At 35.9% G+C, this 24,324-nt stretch overlaps 1 protein-coding gene across 11 annotated transcripts in view; it reads right to left on the bottom strand.

Annotated features, from left to right (window-relative positions):
* The window catches only part of SFMBT1 (Scm like with four mbt domains 1), a 103,667-nt gene that overhangs the window by 17,749 nt on the left and 61,594 nt on the right, over positions 1 to 24,324 (bottom strand). For all 11 annotated transcript variants that reach the window (XM_032458285.1, XM_032458284.1, XM_032458279.1 and 8 more), the window contains 9 exons: positions 19,092 to 19,332; positions 11,937 to 12,025; positions 8,873 to 9,119; positions 8,112 to 8,206; positions 7,506 to 7,607; positions 6,106 to 6,256; positions 4,096 to 4,178; positions 1,630 to 1,756; positions 468 to 581 (listed from right to left, as the gene is read on the bottom strand). In XM_032458285.1, the coding sequence (XP_032314176.1) occupies positions 468 to 581; positions 1,630 to 1,756; positions 4,096 to 4,178; positions 6,106 to 6,256; positions 7,506 to 7,607; positions 8,112 to 8,206; positions 8,873 to 9,119; positions 11,937 to 12,025; positions 19,092 to 19,332 (1,249 nt within the window). The remainder of the gene's footprint in view (positions 1 to 467; positions 582 to 1,629; positions 1,757 to 4,095; positions 4,179 to 6,105; positions 6,257 to 7,505; positions 7,608 to 8,111; positions 8,207 to 8,872; positions 9,120 to 11,936; positions 12,026 to 19,091; positions 19,333 to 24,324) is intronic.

Below are 24,324 nucleotides of genomic sequence, written 5' to 3'. Positions count from 1 at the left end.
TGGCTCTGATTGAATACAACTGCCAGGCTGTGGGTTCCTCCTATGAAATGGCCCACACAGCAAGAAACTGAGGGGAGCCTCCAGCCAACAGCCAGCAAAGAACTGAGGCCCTTAGTCAAACAGCCCAAGAGGAAATGAACTCTTGCCAATAACCATCTGAATAAACGTGGGAATAGATCTTCCCCCAGCTGGGCCTTAAGATGACTGGGATGACGAGGGCCCTGGCAGACACCTGAATGCAGCCTCACTGGAAATTCAGACCCAATGGACATAGCTAAGTTGTGTTCAGATTCCTGATCCACAGAAACTATAATAAATGTTTTGTTATAATAAATAATTTCCTATGTGGGAACAAATAACTAGATCATTTTATTTTTCTCTGAAATGTCGAGATTCATCCTATTTGGTACAGCCACACAACAGATTAATTTAGCAATCAATCCTTTGACCCAGAAATAGGCAGCTACCTCGTGCTCGGCGAGGAGTGCTGAGGGGATGGCCATTGGTTTCACACCAGCCCAGAGGAAATATATCCATGGATTCCACACTCACAATAAATTCAGGTATGGGTTTCTTAGAACCTGTTTAGTTTTAAAAAAAAAAAATTTAAGACCATTAAATAGCTTTCTTCACAAGCTACTTCCTAGACAATGTTCTATGGTTACAATAATACAGACACAAGTCTCTTAAGCTAGTTTCCTTTACACAGAAGTCATACTTCTTAATGTGTGACAAACACTAAGAAAAAAAAGACAACTGTCACCCATGCATATTTGTATAAAGACTAAAACGGGGAGTGAATATACAGGGTGACCCTTAGTGAGGGAATAGCAAACAAGCAATTGGAACTACCAGTAGTATCACTCAAATGGTTGACAAAATATGACAGTCAACTCCATGAAATAACTGGAAAATAAAAGGCAAAAGTGACAGTTTTACCCAACAAAAACATTAGCTTTTCGTACTCAGGAACAACCTAGAAGGTAGATGGGTAAGCTCAATTCAGAGAGCCATGTAGACAAGTTGCTCAGCAGATGCTGCATAAACATCTACATCCAACACTGTCCTTGATGTCTACGTTAAAGGCCAAGTCTACACACCACGAACAACAGTAGGTACCATGTTTGACTATTTGGCAGCAGAATGAAAAAGAAACCCAAGCCAAATACAGTTAGCTGTAGTCTGAGTACTCACATGGTGCTTTCTGTCCGCAAATCTGTTCCACCATTGAATATTACTTTTAGTATAATGTATCTTTTTGATTTTACATACTTTTGGTACTATTGGTACCAAAATATAATCTCTCAAATAAGCTAGGTATTAACGCTCACACTTGTATATTTTGGTCACATCAAAATATATGCTATTTGACATATACTTTCCCTTTCAAGAAAATAGGGGATCCTATAGTGAAAGCTATGTATTAACATTCATTTCCTAGAACTTGAAAGTCAAAGACAGAAAGATAAAATCTTTAGCTTAGAGTCTTATATGACAAACTGGAAGTCTCAGAACAGGACCCCTATTTAGCTAACCAATTAATTTTATTAACAAGCCACATTACAGGGGTAAGCAGGAAAGCAAAGAACAGTGGTCAGAGGAAGGCTTTGCAGGGGTGTCAGCACTTACCCTCCAGCTGGAGCCACAGGTAGGCGCCTCTCACTGCAGTAATGGTGGCAACACACACTTCTTCAGGGACAAGGGGGTTCACTGCCTCAAGCTTCATGTTCTCCTTAAATTCATGTTCAGAAATCGACTAGAAAATAAGTCAATCAAATCTAAATACATACTCAGTATTAACTCATGTGCTCAACTGAGAGAACTTTTCCAAGTAACATTTAACCCTAGAGTAACTCCTCCCTCCATTCCACACCCCAGGACAGCTGTCTCTTCCCTGTCCTACAGGAGATGGGATTTATCCTCCAGGGAGGAGGAAATATCCGGGCAGGAGGACACAGGAACTGCTGAGGGCATGCGTGCTGCTGAGAACAGGGGTTAGCATACGGAATGCTAAGAGGCCCAGCCCCTACCTCTGCCCTCCATGAAGGGCCTGGAAGAGACTTCTTGTGGTGATATGACAGCACAAGGAGGAACACATAAATGTACAGATTAAGGTCTACCCAACAAATGGCCAGCCAGATCTTGCCCCACAGGGAAGTTCAAAGTTAACAAGTCCCACCCAAGTGCTCAAAGCTTTTTCTTGTAATCCCCTATTTCTTAAATATAAACAAACAAATTCCACCAAGGAACTACCAGACATCTAAAGATATGAAAACTACAGATCAAAACAGACACAACAAGGAACTTAGGGAAAGCAGATTATGTGAGGAGAAAAGTCCTCAAAGGCAGGAGTAATTAACATGCTCTGAAGGGTGAAAAAACTATTGCATCCTTAAAACAAGAACAGTATGTTATTTAAAATATTCAGAGAACAGAAATAGTTTTATAAAATTAAAAACATGGTATCAAGAATTCAAAATTCAAAATAAGTGTTGTAAGATAAAGTTTAGGAAATCTTCCAGTAAGCAAACCAAAAAACCCTGAGAAACAAAAACAAAAGGGAAAAGAAAGAAAATTAGAAGTCTGATCTAGAGGGCCAACAAAATGAGAAATTCTAGAAAGAGAAAAGAAAAGGAAGAAAACGAAAGAAGAGATTCAAGAGACCCTCCCAGCGTAGCGAGGCACAAGTGTCCAGAGAGAATGTGCTCGCCATGCACCCGCCCGTGGGCCGTGCCACGGCTGGACACTGAAATGTAGTGACAAGAGAGACTCTAGGATCTTCCAGGGAGAGAGAAAAAAGGGCAGCTCATGTACGAAAGATCAAGAGTAAGAATGGCTTTCAACTGCTTGACAGCAATACTGGAAGGTAGAAAACAATGTTTTCTGGAAGGTAGAAAACTGATGTTTTCAAAATTCTAAAATGAAATAACTTCCAGCCTAAAACTCCACAATGAGTGAAACTATCAATCAAGTTGGTACAATGAAGATATTTTCAAACACAAAAAGTCCACAAAAATTTACATTCCTTGCATCCCATTTCAGGAAGCTACTGAGAGACAGGCTCCATCAAAACAAGGGAGTAAACCAAAAAAGAGGCCATGGAATATACAAAATTGGGATCCCCAAATCCTTAGATAGGGAAAAGTAATTCCTTGGGTGACACAGAAGGGAAGTTTCCAGAATTAAAACTACACAGCAAGCCAAGAGAGTATCCCATCTGGAAAGAAGGAATGGAGGTTGTTAAGAGGGCTGTCTCTAAATAAATATATTAGAAATCACAGATTTCCTAAAGTGCAAGTAGTTTTTGAGTCTACTGGCAGCTGTAGGAAGAGCTAGCAATAGAAACAAAGAAAATCAAGCTATGAAAAACAAGGCAATTATTAACTTGAGGACAAACTAAAAAAGAAAACAATCATACAATACTGCAATGCTCACCTGTCAATAATATCTAAATGCACATAATATAAATACTCATATTCAGATTTAACCGAAAATTGTAGTATCATTCTAAAAGGAAGAGGAGATAGGTAAGATGGTGGAGAAAGGTAAGGTAAAATAGCTAGATTGCTCACTTACCATAATACAGAATCAAGAGATAAGTCTAAAGTTAATGACTCAAAAGATAGCATATTATTTTGAAAATGAGGAACTATAATTAAGTATCAGAATAACAGTGTGGAGAATGGGACCTGAACACTTCTGGGAAGGGAAGCCATGAAAAGGGACAGAGCAGAAAACTGTTGTTTTTATTTTCTAAGCTTTTTGCTGCTGTTTGGCTTTGGTAAACCATAAGTAAGTTTAATAATTTTTCTCTCCTTAATATTTCAATTTTTTTCAGATTAATGAGCCATCAAAAATAATCATAAACCAAAATTTAAAATTCACATGATTTCAGCTAATAAGACGAAATAAACTGATAAAAATTTTTAAACTAATTAACTTCCACAGTAAATGAAATTTTCCTGGTATCATTTTATTACAATCAACAAGAGGCTTATTTGGGTTGCATGAGAGAACTGATTTCAGAGTAAAAATTATGAAAGCACAGCAGCCTGGAAGCCCCAAGCAGTGGTCTTGAGAGGACAGGACTCTCACCGGAGGGAAGCACCTCTGGGGAGCAGCTTCAGCACCACACTGTTTGAGGTAGTCGGCCCAATCAAAGTCCTGGCCCGGGTAGCCTGGGTAGGGACGAAAGAGCAATGATTCACACCACACGTGCTCATCTGGCTTTACCACCCTGCCAGGTATCCACCCACAACTTCTAATTTCACTAATTTGAGGACTTGGTCATTTTATAGGAGGGAAAAAACACCCTATAAATCTAAAGCATTGTTAACTTTATAAAATAGAGCAACTCTAGATAAATTTTAAAACTTTAAAACTTCAAATCAAGCATTTATTTGAGCAATATTGTATATAATTAGTTGCTGATAATTTACAAAAAGAATTTAAGACAGTTATGAGTGGATTTGACTGTACTAATAAATCCAATCTTATTATCATTATATTTTGACTTAGGCTCTAAAGGAAAAGAGACAGCAAATAACCTACAGCACTATTTAATCAATGAAGACTTCTTTCATAAAACTATTTCCTTAAGCATATGTTAACTACTACTGATACAATACTCCCAGCACAGTCTTCATGATCTACAGAATCTCAATGCTCTTATAATCTGAATCACGAATTCATTTCAGATAAAAAATAGAGCTTAACTCCCCACTTACGTCTACAAAGTTCTTGATAGAAGCCCCACTAATCTGGTATCTTGACAGCACCATCTGTGTGCCAGGAGCTGAACCGAGTCCAGCTGCCCCACTGTGTCTGAGCTCTTCCCTGCTCCCCAGAGCTCAATATTCCACAGGCGCACTCTCAAGACCATTCTATCCCACAGCCAAGCAGCCTCTGTAATCACTTTGTCTGCCCACCTCAGACTGGCACCATGTTCTCTCTGCTTCCACCTCAATTCCTGATAGTAAATTATCTGCCATTTTCAATTCTATAACCCACTATTTTCCTTCTGTTTTACCAAGATGGTTGAGTTGTCTATAACAATGCTGAAAGCTCCAATATCTTAAATAAAATTGTCTTTTCACATAAAGGCAGCAGGCAGGAAAAGGAACTTGGGATGTCCAGAGCATTCCTGCAAAGCAAGATCTTGCTCCTACAGATGTGTCCCTCACCACCATCAGCATCAGGTAGGCACTCCCACTTTGTTCACTGATGAAGAAGAACCTGGGGGCTCTGTTACTGTTTTCCCCATTTGCTCATTGAAGGAACTGCCATTCTCACTTTTATTTCCCCAGTGACAGGCCCAATGCCTGGCTCGAAGCAAACATTCCACAAATGTTGGATGAATGAAGGCTGAATGGAAGACAAAAGTTCTGAGTCTGTGACTCTTGTTAACAGAAGAATACTTCCAGTTCAGTGTTCCAGCAGTCACCATTTAGAAACTGAAGCTATGCTTTACCAAAAGCCTACCGATAAAATGTACATACGCTGCCAATCAAATAATCTGATTTGCTGACATAAAAATCAGATAAACACCTTATACTTACAGATAGCCTATGTTTAAAAATATTTAAAATTTCAGCTCAGTGAAGTCATAGTTAACAGCCTTGATTAAAGGGTCAAAGAATACATTTTTCGAAGTTGCAAACACAAGGAAAACGAGCTGCTTATTTTCCTACCTACAGGCTGAGTTCTACTCTTGACCATAAACCTTCCTCTGAAGTCCAAAGAGTCTTCCCTCCAAAAGGAGTCCCAGAAACCTAAAAATTATCAACAATCTACCTCCTAGCCCTGCCACCTTTCAACAGACACAGATGGAATGGACTAAAAAGAGGCTGCATGGAACCCCAGGTTGTTATGAAGACATTTATCAAGGCAGTAGGACAGAACACACTTTATTTACTAGTTTCTAAGCTAAATTTATAACTTTTAAACTGCAGATATATGGAATCTAGGCCTTCGTTTATGTCCTGGGCCCCTAATACATTAAGGACAGGTTGGGGACGTGAGGAGAGAGGGGGACAAAACATCCAGGTAACGCCATCTGATAACTCTCATTTTGAAGCAAACAAATCAGAACAAACGAATACATACCAGGAGGGGGACTGATGTGTAAACCGTTCTTCAGACCCCACTGCACCGGGAAGATACCAGGACTGTCAGCGTGACACACGAAGGATCGCTGGGCACGATTCTCTGGTCGCAAATCATCCATTTCCACCAGAAAATACTTTTCATCAAAAACCTATATGTACAATTTAACACATAATATAGATAAATGGTTTTGAGTATACATACACACATACACACGTCATTTCTTCGGCATAGCTGAGCATGTTATAAAAACTCATAGCCACGTTAATAGTAACACTGAGTGTGTTTTAGTAATTCTACTAAGCATTCAATAAATGTTCTCTCTGTGTCAGGCAATGTTTTAATTAAATACTTCTCATGTATTAATTCAGTTTTAATCTTCCTAATAATTTAATGAGGTACCATTATCAATCCTATCTTGCAGATAAGAAAACAAGAGTTTAAAAAGCAGTTAAATAACTTGCCCCATGTTATACAGCCAGGAAGAAACAGAACCTAGATTCAAATCCAAGTAGTTGAGCTCCAAAAGAAATTTAGTTTATGCTGAGTGAGGAGTCAACTATACCAATTTATTAGATTTTCAGACTCTAGCCTAGTTTCAAATGCCAAAGAGGTTTTATGAACTTCTCTGGCTCCTTACCACCCACCCTTCAGACTCCAGAAAGGACTTTCTGGCCCCGCTACAGGTTCAGAATCCCTCCTTCATCTAAGGATAATCTTCTAAGGCATGAAAAATTTAAATCTCAACAGGTCAGAAGATTCAGCCTCCAAGTAACTATCCCTCTTACCACACATTTGGTTCTACTTTCAGTAAATGGGCTTCTGCTCTAGTCCTAAAACAAAATTTTCTCCCTTATGCCTCAGTCCTAAGTAACTGAGTAACTGGGCTTTGACAACTTGCCCAGTTCTTGTGGTCATTTCTAACAAGAGCCTTACTTTGGACAGTGACCCAAAAGATTAAAGTCTGGATCTGGAATCCACAGCTACAACAACCCTACTGGCCAATCCTGGGACACTTATCAAATGCTTCCCACACATCTGCTCACTGAGTGAGCCCTGCTCCTGGGTGCACACTGATGATGCTGCCTGCCTCCACAGTTTCCAGATACCATGGGCTACCTGTCTGTTAAATCTCCTCTAGTTATGTACAGCGAGGCTGCCCCAAAGAATGTGTGCCCCAGGCTTTGGCTGACTGGGGTGACCAATCTCTGAAAAAGGAATGGGCCACAGAGAACTGGACACTGAAAATGTAAAATGTGCACAGAACTAATTCTACCCTCACAGCCTGGGAGAAACAATGGGCTGAATTAGTAGTAGAGCCTCAAGATCAAAACACTACAAATTTCCTACACCAGTCATCCTGACAAGAATTCTTACCAAGAGAGTTGCCTCCATTTTACCTTAACAACTGTAGCAGGAGAGATCCCAAAAGGAGACCAAGGGTCTACAGCTTCCAATTTCATATTTATAGAGAATGAATGAGTGCCAATCACTTGTTTGTCCTAAAATGCAAATACCAAGAGGGAATAAAAATATACTAACTGCACATTACTTTTATACTCATATACAGCTGAATACTACTCAATTAAAACAATGGAACTGTCCAACTTCTAGTAAATAGTCTAATCCTAAAATTTTCTTCCTGGACTGGAAGAAAATATTCAGGAAAAAAACCACAGGAAGTGCTCCTACTCTCCATATTGGACACAAGGACCATCTGGAGGAAAAATAAGTTTATTTTATTACAAGTCAGGGCTATGTAGTTAAGAGTAGAAAAGCCTCAAAATACTTTAAGGGCAATTCGGGAGAAAACCTAGATTACTTTTAGGGAGAGAAAAGAAAAGGATGATCTTCACTCTGGCCTTCAAACCTCTTCCCTCCCTCAGACATTCAGACATGACAGGCTCTCACTGACGCCAGGGGTTGTTTTACACTCTGCACCTCCCCACACTGTTCTACCCTGCTATGAGAAGATGAGCACCCCTCCATCATGTTTTTGTTCTTACCTTAAATAAGTAAGATGGTAATGGCTCTTCCTCCTCCTCTTTCACTTTGGCCAAGACCTTTTGCCACTCAGCTTCATTTTTCAGATGTCTGATGGCTTTAGTCAAAACAAGACAGGATGCTTTAAATGATGCAAGAACTTACGCAATTTAGAACTTTTCTGAAAGCATTCACATAAACAAAAAAGTCACTTTCCACTGGGAAAAGGAAAGAATTCAAGCCCACTTTTATCATCTTTACTCAAAGAACCTGCACTTTAACTTCAGTACTTTGTCTCCTCTGTTCCGAGTCAGGGTAGTAAGTTTGGTGAAAACACCTAGAGTAAGATCACAGGGATTGCTGTAGTCCACAAAACAATGTAACATCCAAATTGGGGCACATAGTGAATGTAAGTTGATTTAAACAATAACTCCTGATTTAATGTTAGTGGAATTTCTTTTAATCAACAATTTGCTTTGAACTGAAGGCCTGTCCTACTCCTCTACCTGAATGTTACATAGAGAATTTTTCTTTAATTTTGGTAAGGGGTCAGTATGAATTGGGGCTGAAGGAAATATCAATATGCGTGGCAAATGACAGTTAAAGCAACAAAACTGAAAGAGAAATAGGCATTTAACTACTCCATATACATTTTTACCAATCTATTATGCAAACTAACAAAGGCTTTTGTAATATATAGAATAATGTATTTTTCAGTCTCATAGATATTAATAAAAACATAATACAACAATTATGTAATACTAAAAGATAAACTGCTCTTCACCTAATGGGGGCTGAAGCTCATATCCCTGTTGATCAGCCCAACCAACATGATGAAGAAACGGATCCAAGTAATACAACCAATGTTCAAAATTATCAGAATTTTCAAGTCCTTCGTAACGCAGCTTCAGCCTTCCCCCAATGTTGTCTACTACAGTAACAATCCAAGTGCTTAAAGAGTCCTGGAAAGCTTGACGTTCCAGCCTGGAACCTGGAGCAATGAGATCTAAAGGATTCCTCCCATTACGGAGCTATAGGTTTAAAAAAAAAAAAAAAAGTGAAATGATTAAATAAGAGAGGAAACATATTTCTAAAACTCAAGTTTTAAATGAACTCAAACTAGCCTTTATATTTTTACTCATCCAAAGCCAGTGACAGTGAATCGCCTAATATTATACAAGTCTTTATTATTTCTGGTGATACAAAAATATTTACCTTAAAGAAAATTTACCAATAATGCAATAAAACTATTCTAACAGATCTCTATGATTATGTGATACAGTTTCACCTAGAAAGAATTTTCAAAATATCATTACTACTTAGTCTCTGTAAAACCAAATATGATCATCATTAAAAAAATCAAACACAACAAAAATCACAATCCTCAACAATCTTACCTCCAAGAAAGAATCATGATAAACACTTTGGCATATGCTCTTTGAGAACACATTTTCTACATACAAGTCAACATCCACCAGTGTCTGTTTCTCTTGTATTTTTTGAAAAATGTATATACTGTTTTTCAACGTGTGTCTGTCACTTAATACTTCATAGCTATCTGTCTATTATAGCAGATATAAATTCTTTTAATCTGTTTTATTGATATTCTATATTATAAATGGGCAGTAATTTATCTACTTATTACTGATGGCATTTCAGTTATTTCTGATTTTTTACTCATTTCACAACGTTCTTATGAACACAGTAAGCATTTTGATTACACTGATGGAAATGATAAGTTTAATTCTCTCTCTAGATACATATTAAAAGCTACAAAAAAGAATAAAAATAAAAGCTGATTCTAATATCATCACTTAAATATTTAATATTCAAACTTACATTTTTTTCCTAGTAAGAACTACTCTATGACACAAAACATGAACAAATGAAGGAACATATTCACAGCTAAAGATTAGGATGGCAGAATCAAGGTCAATGTAGAGCAGAATATTTATTAATTCATTTTGATCATGATTTCATTCATTTATTCAAGTTACTGAGTGTTTAGCCAGGCCCTGATTAAACATAAAGAAGTCAGAGTACAGGCGTACCTCCGAGATATTGTAGTTTAGATTCCAGACTACCACAATAGAGTAAATATCTCGATAAAGTGAGTAATACTAGTTTCTTGGTTTCCCAGTGCATCTAAAAGTTAAGTTTACACTATATTGCAGTCCTTTAAGTGTGCAATATAGCATTATGTCTAAAAAAAACAATGCAAACACCTTAATTTAAATATACAAAACAAAAAACAATTACAATAGTGGCATCAAAGATCACTGATTACAGATCACCATACAAATATAATGATAATGAAAAAGACTGAAATATAGCGCAAATTACCAAAATGTACCACAAAGTGTTGTAACAGAATATAACAGAAACACAAAGTGAGCAAATGCTCTTGGAAAAATAGCACCTACAGACTTGCTTATCGGGTTGCCACAAACCTTCAATTTGTAAAACAATGCAGTATTTGCAAAGCACAATAATGCAAAGTGCAATAGAGGTATGCCTGTATAAAACGTAAAGATCACCTCAAAACAGTGTTCACCAATCGAGTTTTAAAGGGGAATAAACCATAGAATTAAACTGAAGAGCTAAAATGATAAACCATTTAGGAGAAAATAAAGGGGCAAATCTTCATGACTTGGGTTAAGCAAAGCCTTCTTAAATAAGACCCAAAAAGTACAAGCAACAAAAGAAAAAAACAGATAAATTGGATTACATCAAAATAAAAAACTTTTGTTCTGCAAACGATATCATCAAGAAAGTAAAAAGACCATCTACAGAATTAGAGAAAATATGTGAAAATCATATATCTGATCTTGGATATGAACTCCTGCCACCGAGCCCTGGTAGGGCGCGGCCTCTCTGTTGTAGCTAGTGTATGCCAGGCCCTGGCCCCCCGATGCTGGTTCACAGAGCTTTTTTTTATCCCTTGAATCATGAGCATTCAGTCTTCCCTATGGGTGTGTCCTGTTCTGTAACACACGTGTACATATACGTGTCTGTCAATAAAGCTGACGCCCCATTCTAGACTTTTAACCAGAATTTTATAAGGATCTCTTACAACTCAGTAATAAAAAGACAAGCCCAATCTTAAAATGGGCAAACATTTCTGCAAAAAAGATATACAAATGGAGAAGAAGCACACAGAAAGATGCTCAGCATCATTAGTCATTAGGGAAATACAAATCAAAGTGAGAGACAACTTCACACCCACCAGGATACTATAACCAAAAAGAGAAAAAAAGCATTGGCAAAGATGTAAAGAAATTGGAACCTTCATAAACTGCATTTAACACATGCTACAAAAAATGTAGCTGGTATGACAGAAAGTAACAAAATAACTTAGAAATGTCATAATCAATAATCAATTTCACAAAACAAGAAATCTATATTCACCAACAAGCTCAAAAGCTCTACTAATTTAAAAGAGCTTCTGAAAGCAGGTAGGTGGTGGTCCAGTATCTTCTGAGCAAAAGAAAAGGGGATCTCAAGTCACCTGGTGAGGGAGTTAAATATGCCCATCCTGAAGCTGAGTCAACGTCTTGCTCAGTTCCAAGTGAGAGCTCAAAAAGGTTCACTGCATGAAAGAATCTGGAAAATTAAGTTTTTATGTGTTCGCAACTAATTCAAAAACATTTTGGCACTGAACAAGCCACCAGTTTGCAACCTCTGAGAGTAAGTTTAAACCTCCCAATACCCATGCCTATGTCTGTAGTGATAATGTTTATTTGCCTTGGAGTGGTAAACAATGAGGAATTTTAAGATTCCTCGGACAGGATATATCACTGAAGATTAGAAGGGTTTTCCACACTGATTGCGGAAGCAATAATACTCACGCCCTCTAGCAGCGGAACAGGAGGACTACATGCTCCCATCAGGGTCTGCTGCAGAAACGCATCCCAATCAGACACTTTATCTCTGATGCCTACAAGAAGAAATAAATGAGCTATTACTCATATTGTCAGTCACAAAACACAGAGAAACTAAATGAAACAGAATACAGAGAAACTAAACAAGTGAAAATGGTTTAGACATGCATTTGTCATTTTAATATTTAAATAAGAGTCCAACATATTGCTTCTTTGAAAGCTTAAAAAAAAAAAAAAAGAAATCCTCCTCCAGTTAGGGCTATTTCCTGGTTAGTTTAATAAGAATTGTATCCAAAACAAAGAGACTAATTCCAACTCCCTGTGAGTATAATTTTATCCAAAAGGTACCTACTTATTTTTCATTACAATTTCCAGCATTCAGAAAAGTAGAGAAAACAGTATAATAAATCCTCACGTACACTAGCATCAACAACTGTCACTTCATAATCAATCCTTCCATCTAGATCAGGAGTTGTTAGTAAACTACAATCTGCTGTCTATGTTTGTAAACAAAGTTTTATTGGAACACAGGCATGGTCATTTGTTTACATACTGCTTTCACATTACAAAGGTAGAGTTGAGCAGCTGTGACAGAGACCACAGGGCCTGGGAAGCCTAAAATACTTTAATGCCTGGTCTTTTACAGCTATTTTTACCAACCTTGATCTATATTCTCACATATTTCACCCCCACTCAACCATGGATTATTTAGAAACCAATTCCTGATACTGTGTTAATTTCATCTAATATAATCTCAGTATGTATTTCTAAAAGAAAATAACTTTTAACATAACCAAATTAACATCAACCTTAAAAAATTAACAATAATTCCTTAATATCAAATATCTAGTCCATGTTCAACTTTTCTCAATTTCTCAAAAATGATTTTTTCAATTTGTTTGGTCAAATCATGATTCAAATGAGATCTCTTTATTGCAAATGGTTAAAATAGCAACTAAATCTCTTTTAATATGTACATTCTTTCTCCTCCTCACGCTCCCTCTTTTTATCACAATATTTAAGAGGCTTAGCCTTCTGTCCTATATAGAACTTTTCAGTCTGGTTTTACTGCTCACTCCTTGTGGTAACCAGCTGCTCTACTGTCCTCTACATTTTTTATAACTCAGAATTTAGATCGAGAGGCTTGATCGAGTTCAGACTCAACTCTTTGGTGGGAGGGGGAAACCACAAGATTACTTCATAAGTAGAGTTGTATCTTTTCATTAAGAGGCACTTCAGTCCTGTTATCTCTTCTTCTGTGATGTTAGCAGCTTTTAATGGTCACTACATAGATACAATGATTAATTGCAGGCTAAAAACTGATAGTCTATCCCCCTTCTTCATTTACTAACCGAAATAGTTTCACAAAGAAAATTTTCTCTTCTTTAACTATTTGATCACAAAAAGAAGACAGGATATTTGCTTGATTCTCTTTATTCTTTTTCTGTATTTACCAGCCTTCAAAATTATCAGTCAGTTCCCTAGCATCCTCCAAAGGTGATCAATGAGGGTTTTGCTTAGAAGTTTCACGATGAAGTTATAGATTAAATCACATATATGTTCCAGGCCACTGCAGCTATTGTCCTATTGATGCTCAAATTGTCTTATCTTTGAGAGGGAGGGTATACCTCAGTGGTAGAGTATGTGCTTAGCATGTACAAGGTTCTGGATTCAATCCTCAGTACCTCCATTAAAAAAATTATTATTATAATAATAAATAAATAAACCTAATTACCACTCCCTCTTTAAAAACTTCAAAAAATACTGCATTCTATTAAAAAAAAAGTGTCTTATCTTTAAGGAGATTCTTCAGATTGGCTCCAGAGTCCTTTACATAACCATAGCAAACAGTCATTGCTCTCTTTTTCACTTCTGGTATAAAAAGATATACCATCTTGTACATGTCCTGACCCAGTCCAGGAATCCGCTCCTAGACTCCTCCTAGGAGTCCTAGCTGGTTTCAGTGAAAATGGTATTTAGAGATCATAATTGGGGTGCTGAGGGTGCTTAATGCTATTTAGTGTTTTTAAGCCATTTCAGTGTCTAGAAACAATAAAATTTTAAAATTTTTATTTTATTTATTATTTTTTGTGGGGGGAGGCAGTTAGGTTTACTTACTTATTTTTAGAGGAGGTACTGGGGATTGAACCTGGGACTTTGTGTATGCTAAGCACAGGCTCTAGCACTTGAGCTACACCATCCCTCCCTAAATTATACCTTAAGATACTTTCAATACAAATTCAGGAAGAGAATGTTTTCACTTAACTTCATCTAAGTTTTGTTTCCTTTCTCTCATGCTGAAAATCCTAGTTCTCAATTATATACTGTATTATTAATATGCTCTATCCCATAATATACAAAAAATAATTCCAAAATAACATCAACTCTACTATCAACAATATGATTACTAAAAACAGCTTGAGTTGTTGTTTTGGCATTTTTTTGGTTCCTTCCGGCATATTTCTACTAGGGATATATTTTTAAATAACTGCATTTGAAAGTCACTGAAATAGTTCTTCTCTGTGTAGTTACTTTACAAGCTCCATACACAGTTAGGCTTATCTGTTTTTTGTGTTTTAGAAAGTGCTTTTTTAAATTTAAATTTTATTTTATAAGTTATATAAAATATGGGGTTCAAAATTAAAATCTACAAAATAAGGTACATGCAGAAAATCTGCCTTTTATCCTTGTCCCCTTCATTCTGTTCCCTTCTTTCCCCACAGGTTAACTTTTTTAAATGGTTTATTCCTTTATTTTTAAAAAATGAAGTTCACAAACACACACACACATTCATACGTTCTCCTCCTCCCTCATTCTATGCACATTTTATTCATACTGTTAAGATGTGTGGAGAACATTCCTTGGCTGTCTGTAGATGGATTGTCTTCTTTTTTTTTAATCAGCAATGGCAACTTTTATCATTATAAAGTACCCTTCTTTGTCTCTTATAATGGTTTCTGATGTTAATTCTACCTTTGTCAGATATCAAGACTGAGGCTCCTACTTTCTCTTCTATTTGCATTTGTCTGTGTATCTTAGTCCTTCCTTTTATGTTTACTCTTTCAGAATCTCTCCATTTAGGTATGTCTACTGTACAAAGCAGAGAAGTGAGTTTTACTCTGTGAGACAACCTGGACTGTTTCTATACTTTTAATAGAAGAGTAAGCCCATTAACTTTTTTACATTGTCAGAATGTCAGGCCTCAATTCTGTAATACTGTTAAATATTATATAAATTATTCGTGTGTGTGTACAGTCTTTCACTATATGATCTATTTTATTTGAATATATAATTTTTCTTTTTAAAAATCAATCTTCTGGCATTTACAAAGGTTTTATTCTTCTGGTTACCTTTACAGTAATATCTTTATATAACAATTTTAGTCTCTTCTACTTTTGGACTATTTTCTATTTCTTTTCTTTAATAAACAATACTAAAGTTAGCTATAACCTCTCCTCTTCTTCAGCACCTCATTTCAGGTAATAGCCTTTTATCCCAGTTAACACTTAAAAGGCAATTAGTTAAATTACTATGCAATAAACCTGTTCAAACAAAAGAAGGAGCAATGAGTAAGCTTATACCACTATTCACATGTTCTCCTTACTGTTGTCCCATATTTTTTATAGATATACAGTGTTTATGTTGTCAGACCAGGTAGCCATTACATACTATACTGTCTTCCTTAATAACCACCATTTAGTTCTAAGTTCTACAATGTATATAGATTTAGTGTTTCACTAACAGTTCTTATGCTAATACTTCTTTACTCCTTTGGTTTCCTGAAGCTCATTTTCTAGTGAATTTCTTATGAAGGGCTCATGGGAACAACATTCCCTCAATCCTGACATCTTCTTAACAGTTTATATGTGTCCTTTACACCTGAAGTTTAGTTTGGCAAGACATAAAATCCTGGCTTCATATTTTCTTCCACTGAATTTCTTACATGTGTTACCCTATTGTCTTCTGGCATAAAGCAGTGTTGTCAATTAGTCTGATGACAATCTTGTTTTCTTTCCTTTTCAAGAAACTTAGTATTTTTGCCTACATAACCAAGGGATTTTTATTTTGCTTTAGAGTCCAACACACACCTTGATGCAGCTGTCCTCCTTTGATTTCCCCTGGTACATAATGAGCCGTTTCAATATGCATTTTAAGTACTATTTTATTTCAGTAGTTTTCTTGAATTTTAGTTTACAATATTTTATTGTTTCATTGCTTTCATTTTCATCTTCAGGGATTTCTATTTTATGAATCTTGAACCAATTTTGCCAACCTATGTTATTTTTTCCAAGTCCTTTTTATTTCTTTCTTCATTTCTTTTTGTATTTAAATTTTTTCCTCTTTTCACCTTTTTCTCTTCAGATATTATTCATGATTGATTCTTTCCTGTGTTCATTTTAACTTAGTCTTTATTTCTAGTATTTTTTTTAATATTTAGTTCTTGCCTACCTTCTACTTTTATTTCTTTTCAAATTTTCCTTTTCTCCAATTATCTCATTTTTAAATTTTTATATTTTACTTATGACTTTCTCACTGCTCTATCATTGTTACTACTTTATTTTACTTTGTTTTCAAATGTTTTTGTTCATATTGTTGTTCATATGACATATTGTTCATCTCTTTTGTGGTTATGTTTCCCTGGAAGGATTTTATTCTACCTTTTTTTCCTCTTTTTTTGTTATAATAACTTAACCTACATTGTATAAGACTCAACTGAAATCATTTTCAACATGTTTAAATGAGGTGAAGTCTCCTACACTCTTAAAGTGAGATGAGAGGCCAGGCAGCATCCTGTCTCTAGAGCTTCCTCTTACATTGCTTCTTCACAAAATGTTGCTAGCTAGCTAACTAGAAACCCACCGATGCCCCAGGACCCTAACTCCCAGATCTGCATTTCTAAATACGATTCTTCACCAAAAAACCCCCCAAGATTTCCTGGAGGAATGGCTGATTTCAGGGCTGAGGCAGGGAAAAGTTTCCTGAACCAGAAACTACTGAAGAATAACGGGAAGAGAACAAGGGACACATCTGCCAGCCTGAAGGGGTGTCCACTGGCCAAGTCTAGGACAGTATGAGCATCAAAATAAATAATGATACACTGGAATTTGACACAACATTGTAAAATGATTATAAATCAATAAAAAATGTTAAAGAAAAATAAGTAAGTAAGTAAATAAATAAATAAATGATAGTAAAGGATTATAAATAATCTATATATTGAATAAAGTAAGACATGCGTCTACACTGACATATATATCTAAATACATACATGCATATGTAAATGTATGTGTGTAAATGGGGGGAAAGGGAATGCTCTTTCTATAGTACAAAGCCAATTATGAAATGTAGAAGGAATTATAAAATACTATTTGGTAATCATTAGAGTAATAATTGTTTCAGATATAAATTATCAATGGATGCTAAAAAGAGTAGGTAAAGTTTGAAGAGTAATAATCTTAAAGTATCTTCCCACAAGATACTTAATTAAAAACCATAAAAGCAATTTTACAGTAGAAAAACTTGGCATATACCAACTTAAGTGATGAAAGTTAATATAACCAGCTAGTTACGGGACAAACCAACAGCATCTGTCTCCTGGTATGCTGCACTAGAAGGACACAGCATCACTCCATATTTTTCCTACCAAAAGTGCACAATCTGAATCTAAGGAAATAGACCAACCCAAATTGTGAGAGATTCTATAAAATAACTGGTCTGTACTCTTCAAAAACATCAACACCAAGAAAAGAAAGGCTAAGAAAACCAAAAAGACATGACAGCCAGATGCAATACATGATCCTGGACTAAATCCTGGACCAGGAAAAGAAATGGGAAATAATGAACAGTATTGGGCCCAGGACATAATGAATATTATTGGGAAAACTGGCCTTTTCAAAAATGTCAAAGTCATTAAAGACAAAGAAAGCCTGCAGAACTATCACAGATTAAAGGAATCTTATGAGACACAACAAATGACTGCAACACATGACCTGGGATTTTCTTTTACTGTAGCAACATTTTACTATAAAAACATTATTGATAAAACTGAACAAGGTCTATAGATTAGATAACAGTATTATATCAAGTTAATTTCCTGATTTTGTTATTTTATTGTATTCATGAAGGTCCTTGGTTTTAGAAGTATATTTATGTATTTAAGAGTAAAAGGGAATCATACCTACAACTGACTCTCAGTGCTTCATTAAAAAAGCATGTGTGTGGTGCGTGTGTGTGAGAGAGAGAGAGAAAGAGAGAGAAAAGGGAGTGACGGAGAAGGATAAGGTAAATGTGGTAAAATGTCAGTGTTTGGGGAAACTTGGCAATAAGTCCCCAAGAATTTTCTATACTATTTTTGCAAATCTAAAATATTTCTGTAAATCTGAAATTATATCAAAATAAGAATTTGAAAGAAAAATATGTAAGGTCCTGAGTTTTCTTAAATCTGCAGCCTCTATTCCCTTTCTCTGCATTTATATCACTCTTCTTTCTTTTGTCCTATTGTTCTGTCTTGCTTAATTTGGATTCTATTCCCAGTACTGCTCTTTCCCAAAAGGGAGCTTCAACTGGTTTATTTTAATAGTTCATAGGTCCCAGATCACTTGTGAGTGATAGGAAGGAGGGATAATAAAACCAGAAGGAGACTCAATCTGGCCCAGTGTACTTAAAAGACAACCAGACCTGCAAGTCTCCAACTCAGAGAACCTCACAGTCCTATGGGGTAATAAGCAACTGATGCTCCCTATGATTGTCATAAAAGCCTGAGGCTTACATAGCACAGAAAATAATTTTTTTTTGAGTTTTTTGTTTGTTTATTTTGTTTTGGGGGGAAGTAATTAGGCTTATTTATTTATTTAGGTGGAGGTAGTGGGGACTGAACCCAGGACCTTGTGCATGCTAGGCATGTGCTCCACCCCTGAGCTATATATACCCTCCTCCCCGAAAATAATTTTTTAAAATAGGGAAACGTACATAATTCCTTATAAATATTTTCATCCAAAATGCTAACCCAAAGAAGTTAGGGAGACCTCTGTGGTTGGGAGACTAAAAACCTTAAGATTGTGGACAGTCCAAATTTTCCTACAGCAGTACCATACCACGTCTTCATGGGAAGTATCTCATTACCTTCTGGGGCTTCAAGGGTCTTCTTGTTCTGCTTACACCACCCAATGGGGTAGAGGTCAGCCTTCCTGATATCACACCAAAAGTCTGCTCTCCGGTCCTCCCCGTAGCCATCATAGCGGAGGAGGAGCAACTGCTCACAGGTGGTAATGATGGTGGCAACCCAGTAGGTTTCAGGATCTGTTTTCACAGCTACCTCCAGTTTCATCCCAGGAGCAAATCCATTTTGCAAACGTGTGTCCACCTGAACAGGAAAATGTTATTAACCACCATAAAAGCATCTCAAATGAGCATTTTTTTGATCAACATTCACAATTCTGAAACACTAAATGCAAAAAACTCTTCTCAAGAGAAACTTGAGAAATTTCAATTTTAACTCATAGGAGTGATCCAAACAAAACAGGGGACAAACAGTAATAATGCTCTGTTCCATTTGACCTGAAGGAGTTTTAATAGAACTCAATATTTTCACCAAAGCAGTCGATTATGATTATAGAAAATGTTTTCTATTAAGTATATAAATCACTGAATGTTTACCATTCTAACAACCTTCAACACATTAAGTTTTCAAGAGTGACTTTTGGTTCATTAAAATGAAAATTTATGAAGCTAGAAAAGGTAAAGGACAAAAATAAGTTATACTGGTAATAAATTAGTATAATATTTATTATTATACAAGGGAGCCATACTTCCCAGTTTCCCTCAAACAGCCTGTGTTTACACCTGTTATCCTTGAATAATATTAACACCTTTATCTCTCTCAAAAGTGTCTTAATATACATGATAAATCATATGGTCACAAAAGTATGGGTCTGCAATTCTGAAACTACTGATGTGTATACTAAAACTAAATAAATGTATTATGGATAGTGAGAGCCAAGTTTCTCACTATGGGAGGAAGAAGCAAAAATAAGAAAAGGAGAAGATGAGAATGAACCTTGTGGTGACGCACTGAAATAAGAGGTATGGATGCTGAAGTGACCATGATGACTATGATACCTGCATAATCTCAAATATTCTCCCCACAAAATTCCTATTAGTTGCAAAGCAGAAAACAATAACATTACAGTGAAGAAACCTGGCAGACACCACCTTAGCTAGCTGATCAAAGTTAACATCAACAGTCCTAAAACACCAATATCATATACCCTTGATATTAAATAAGAAAAGAACATCATTTCTATAACATTCTTGCCAAATGCATAAACTCAAGCTAATCATGAGAAAAAGCAAACCCAAAATGACAAACTTTATACAAATTAACTGGTATGTGACATGCACTTCAAAGTGTCAAGGCCGTGAAAAAGAATGAGAAACTGTCATGCATTGAGGAGACTACGGAGAAATGACAACTAAATGCACGTGGCCATCACAACCACTGGAAAGTGAGGGAACCTGGAAAGGAGAGGACAGAGAAGGACAGTCCCACATTCTGTGTAAAACCACCTCCCCATTCTAATCACTTACCTGCTGTACTCCTGAGAGGTAATCACTAACCTGAGTTACACCACTACAGTTTAACCTTGCCTCTGTTTTATCACTATGTTAGAATTACGCAGTATGACTGTTTTTCGGCATGGGGCTTTCTTGCCCAACACTGCTTTTGAGATTCATTCATGTTACTGCATGTAACAGTATTTTATCTCTTTTCACTCTTGTATATATTCCTGTATATTTCACTCCATTATACAAAATGCTATAATTTATCCATTCTAATGCTCCTAGTTGTAGGTACTTTGGGTAGTTCAGCTTTGGAAGACTACTAATAATACTGTCATGATTATATGAGTATTTTTGTGTCACCTGATGCATGGATTCCTGTAATAGAAATATACAGCCAAACTGTTTTCCAATGTGCTGCACCAGTTTACTCTTCCAGTAGTGTATGAGAAATCCTGTTGCTTCAACATCCTAACCAACATTACTGATTTTCAGCCTTTTTCTTTTTAACCATTTTGAAACATGTATTATCTCACTGTGATTTTAATTTGCACTTTCTGATTATTAATGGAGTTGAGAACCTTTTTATTTATTAGCCATTTAGATTTCTCCTTTTGGGAAATGCCTATGTTTATTGTCAATTTTTTATTGAGTCTATATTTTGGATTTCAGTTCATCAATTACTTGTAGTACAAATATCACTTTCTTGACAGTGATAAACAGAAGGCCTTAATTTTAATAGTCTGATTCACCAATATTTTTCCTTTAAAAAGTTAATGCTTTTTCTGTATTTTTAAAGAAATTTTCCCTACCCTAGAGGTCATAAGATACAATAGTATATAATTTTCTAGAAGCCTTTCATACTGAGAACTAATATCCATCTTGAGTTAATCTCAGTGTGTGTTATTAGGTAGGGGTCAGGTTTTACTTGTTTCAAGACCCAGCACCTTTCCTCACCACTGTAAATTGTTACCTTGTTAAATCAAGTGTCCCACAAAAGTGGATGTTTCTGATTTGCCCTTCCTTAGAGAAGCACAACACTGTCTTAAGTTTGGCATCTAGTATAGCAAGTCTGTTCCTTTTTTTTTTTAAGTCTTCTCATTCTGTCTTATTTGTTAGCTGTGTCTGGCTATCCTTGCTCCTTTTTTCCACATAAACATTTAGAATCAGTTTGTCAATTTCTACCTAAAATTTTTTAGGCGTTTGACTTGGGTTGCAGTAAATCTACAAATCCATTTGGGGAGAACTGACATTTTTATAATAGTGAGTCTTTCATTACATGAAAAAGGTATATGCCTTTATTTTAACTTGTATCAATAAAGGTTTGAAGTTTCTTTGCAAATATTTGTTACATTTATTCCTAGTCATTTGATGTTTTTTCTGTTATTGTAAATCACATCTTTCAATTTCAATTTTTGTTTGTTGCTAGTATACAGAAGTATAGTGAGTTTTTTATATTGACCCTGTATCTAAAAATCTTGCTTAAATTACTTATTAATTCTAATAATATATCTGTAAATTATTTTATTCATCAAATAATGACTTTTCCTCCTTCCTTCTTAATTCTTATACATTTTCATTGTTTTTCTTACCTTATTGTATTGGCTAGAGCCTCCAAAAAATATCAAACAGATCATGTCAAGCAGCATTTTTGTCTTGTTTCATATTAAAAAGAAAGATGTACCATTACCATTAATAAAGTCTGTTGTAGATTTTTTTATTGATATACTCCATCAAAATAAGGAAATTCCCATTCATAGTTTGCTAAGAGTTTTATCATAAGTGGATGTGGAATTTTATCAATAGTTTTCTTTATATATTGAGATGATAATGTGATTTTTCTCCTTTATTCTACTACTATGGTGAATTAGGCTGGTTGATTTTCAAATGTTAAACCACCTTGCATTCCTAGAAAAATCAACTTCTTATTGATGTATTATCCTTTTAAAATATAGCTACTTTCAGTTTGGCATTATTCTGTATGAAACTATTTATGCATCAGTTGCCATGATTGACACTTCCCTGTAATCTTCCTTTTCTGAAATATTATCAGGTTTGTATCAAGGTTGCAGTGATCTCTAAACAAATGGGTACCCAACAATCAATATCGGATAGAACGATCAGACAGAAAGGAAACAGAAGATGTGCACAAGACTATAAACCAATTAGACCTAACAGACATAGAGAACATGCCATTCAACAAGAGAATACACATTCCTCTCAAGCACACAAAGAACACTCCCCAGGATAGACCATAATGTTATGGCAAAAACCAAAAATCATACAAAATATCTTTTCTGATTACAATGGAATAAAACTGGAACTCAGTAACAGAAGGAAAACTAGGAAATTCACAAATATGTAGACATTAAACACACTCAAATAGCCAACAGATTAAAAAAGAAATCACAAAGGAAATTAGAAAACACTGTGAGACAAATGATAACAAAAATCCATCAATATTTATGAGAGGCAGTAAAAGCAGCTAAGAGGGAGATTTATAGCTGTATATGACTACACTAAAAAAAAAAGAAAAATCTCAAGTCAACAACCTAACTACTTCTTAAGGAACTAGAAAAAGAGTATATTAAACCCAAAGCTAGCAGAAGGAAGGAAATAATAAAGATTAAAAGTGGTGATAAATGAAATAGAGAACAGAGAAGCAATATAGAACTTCTTTCTGGTTTTCAACTTGACACTTAAAGATTTTGGATGTTGGAACTCCTGTTCTAACAGGAAAAAACCTGAACTATATATCAAGAACTCTTCTTAGATCTAGCAGAGAATTGAGGTCACCAGGCAAAACTGCTGTCCTCAAAATTGGAGAGAGACAGACAGACAAATACAGAAAACTACACCATACCAGACCAAGTAGAAGACCGAAAGCAGAAACCCCCGCAGGACTAGGACGAAGGTAGGAAAACTCAAACTGTAATGAATGAATTGCTGGAGGCTCAGTATGGACAAGACTGAGAGGTGAAAACTCCATGGAAGCCTATTCTTAGGGGGCCCACACAATTTTGTGAGTTTTCCTCTGGGAGTCCTATCAGGTTTTCATAGTAAAGATCAGAGAAAAATCTCCTTGTACTTCTGGCAGAAAGAAGAGGAAGCAGCATTCTGAAATACACCCAAAGCATTCTTTTCTTCTTAACAAGACTAATCCACAAGAGAAACTATTTTACAAGACCCTAACCAACAATACTTTTACCAGAGCCTAACTGTTCTAGGGTAAAGGGAACTCCTAACTTCAGCCCCTACCTAGCCTCTGAAACAGGGGAAAGGCTTTGTACAACTCAGGCTCACTAAAACACTAAGACCAAATCCTAGGACTAGAGAATGCTTTCCCTCCCCCTTATACCTTTACCACCACATCAAGAGGGTTCCTGTACAACAGAGGAGACAAAATAAAGGACACAAAGTAAACTTCAGCCTCTGACACCTACAACAGTAACATGAGCCCAACTCCTAACCAGATGAACACAAAGCTTACACTAAAGACCCATTTATTTCAATTCCTTTTACTCAGTATATTATGCCCAGCTTTCAACAAAAACCTACAGGGCTACTAAAAGACAAAAACACAGTTTAAAGAGATAGAGCAGACATTAGAACCAGACTCAGATATGGCAGAGATATATTAAAGACTCTAAATGAAAAGAGTGGACAGATGGATAAGGCAAGAAGAGAGATGGAAACTCTGAGGAAAAATAATAATGAAACGCTGGACACTAAAAACACTGTAACAAAAATGAAGAATGCCTTGATGGTATACTGCAGGGAACTATATTCTATATCT

Source organism: Camelus ferus, chromosome 17 (assembly GCF_009834535.1).
Source record: "Camelus ferus isolate YT-003-E chromosome 17, BCGSAC_Cfer_1.0, whole genome shotgun sequence".
Lineage (NCBI taxonomy): Eukaryota > Metazoa > Chordata > Mammalia > Artiodactyla > Camelidae > Camelus > Camelus ferus.
This window is presented reverse-complemented; position numbering and strand designations above follow the sequence as displayed.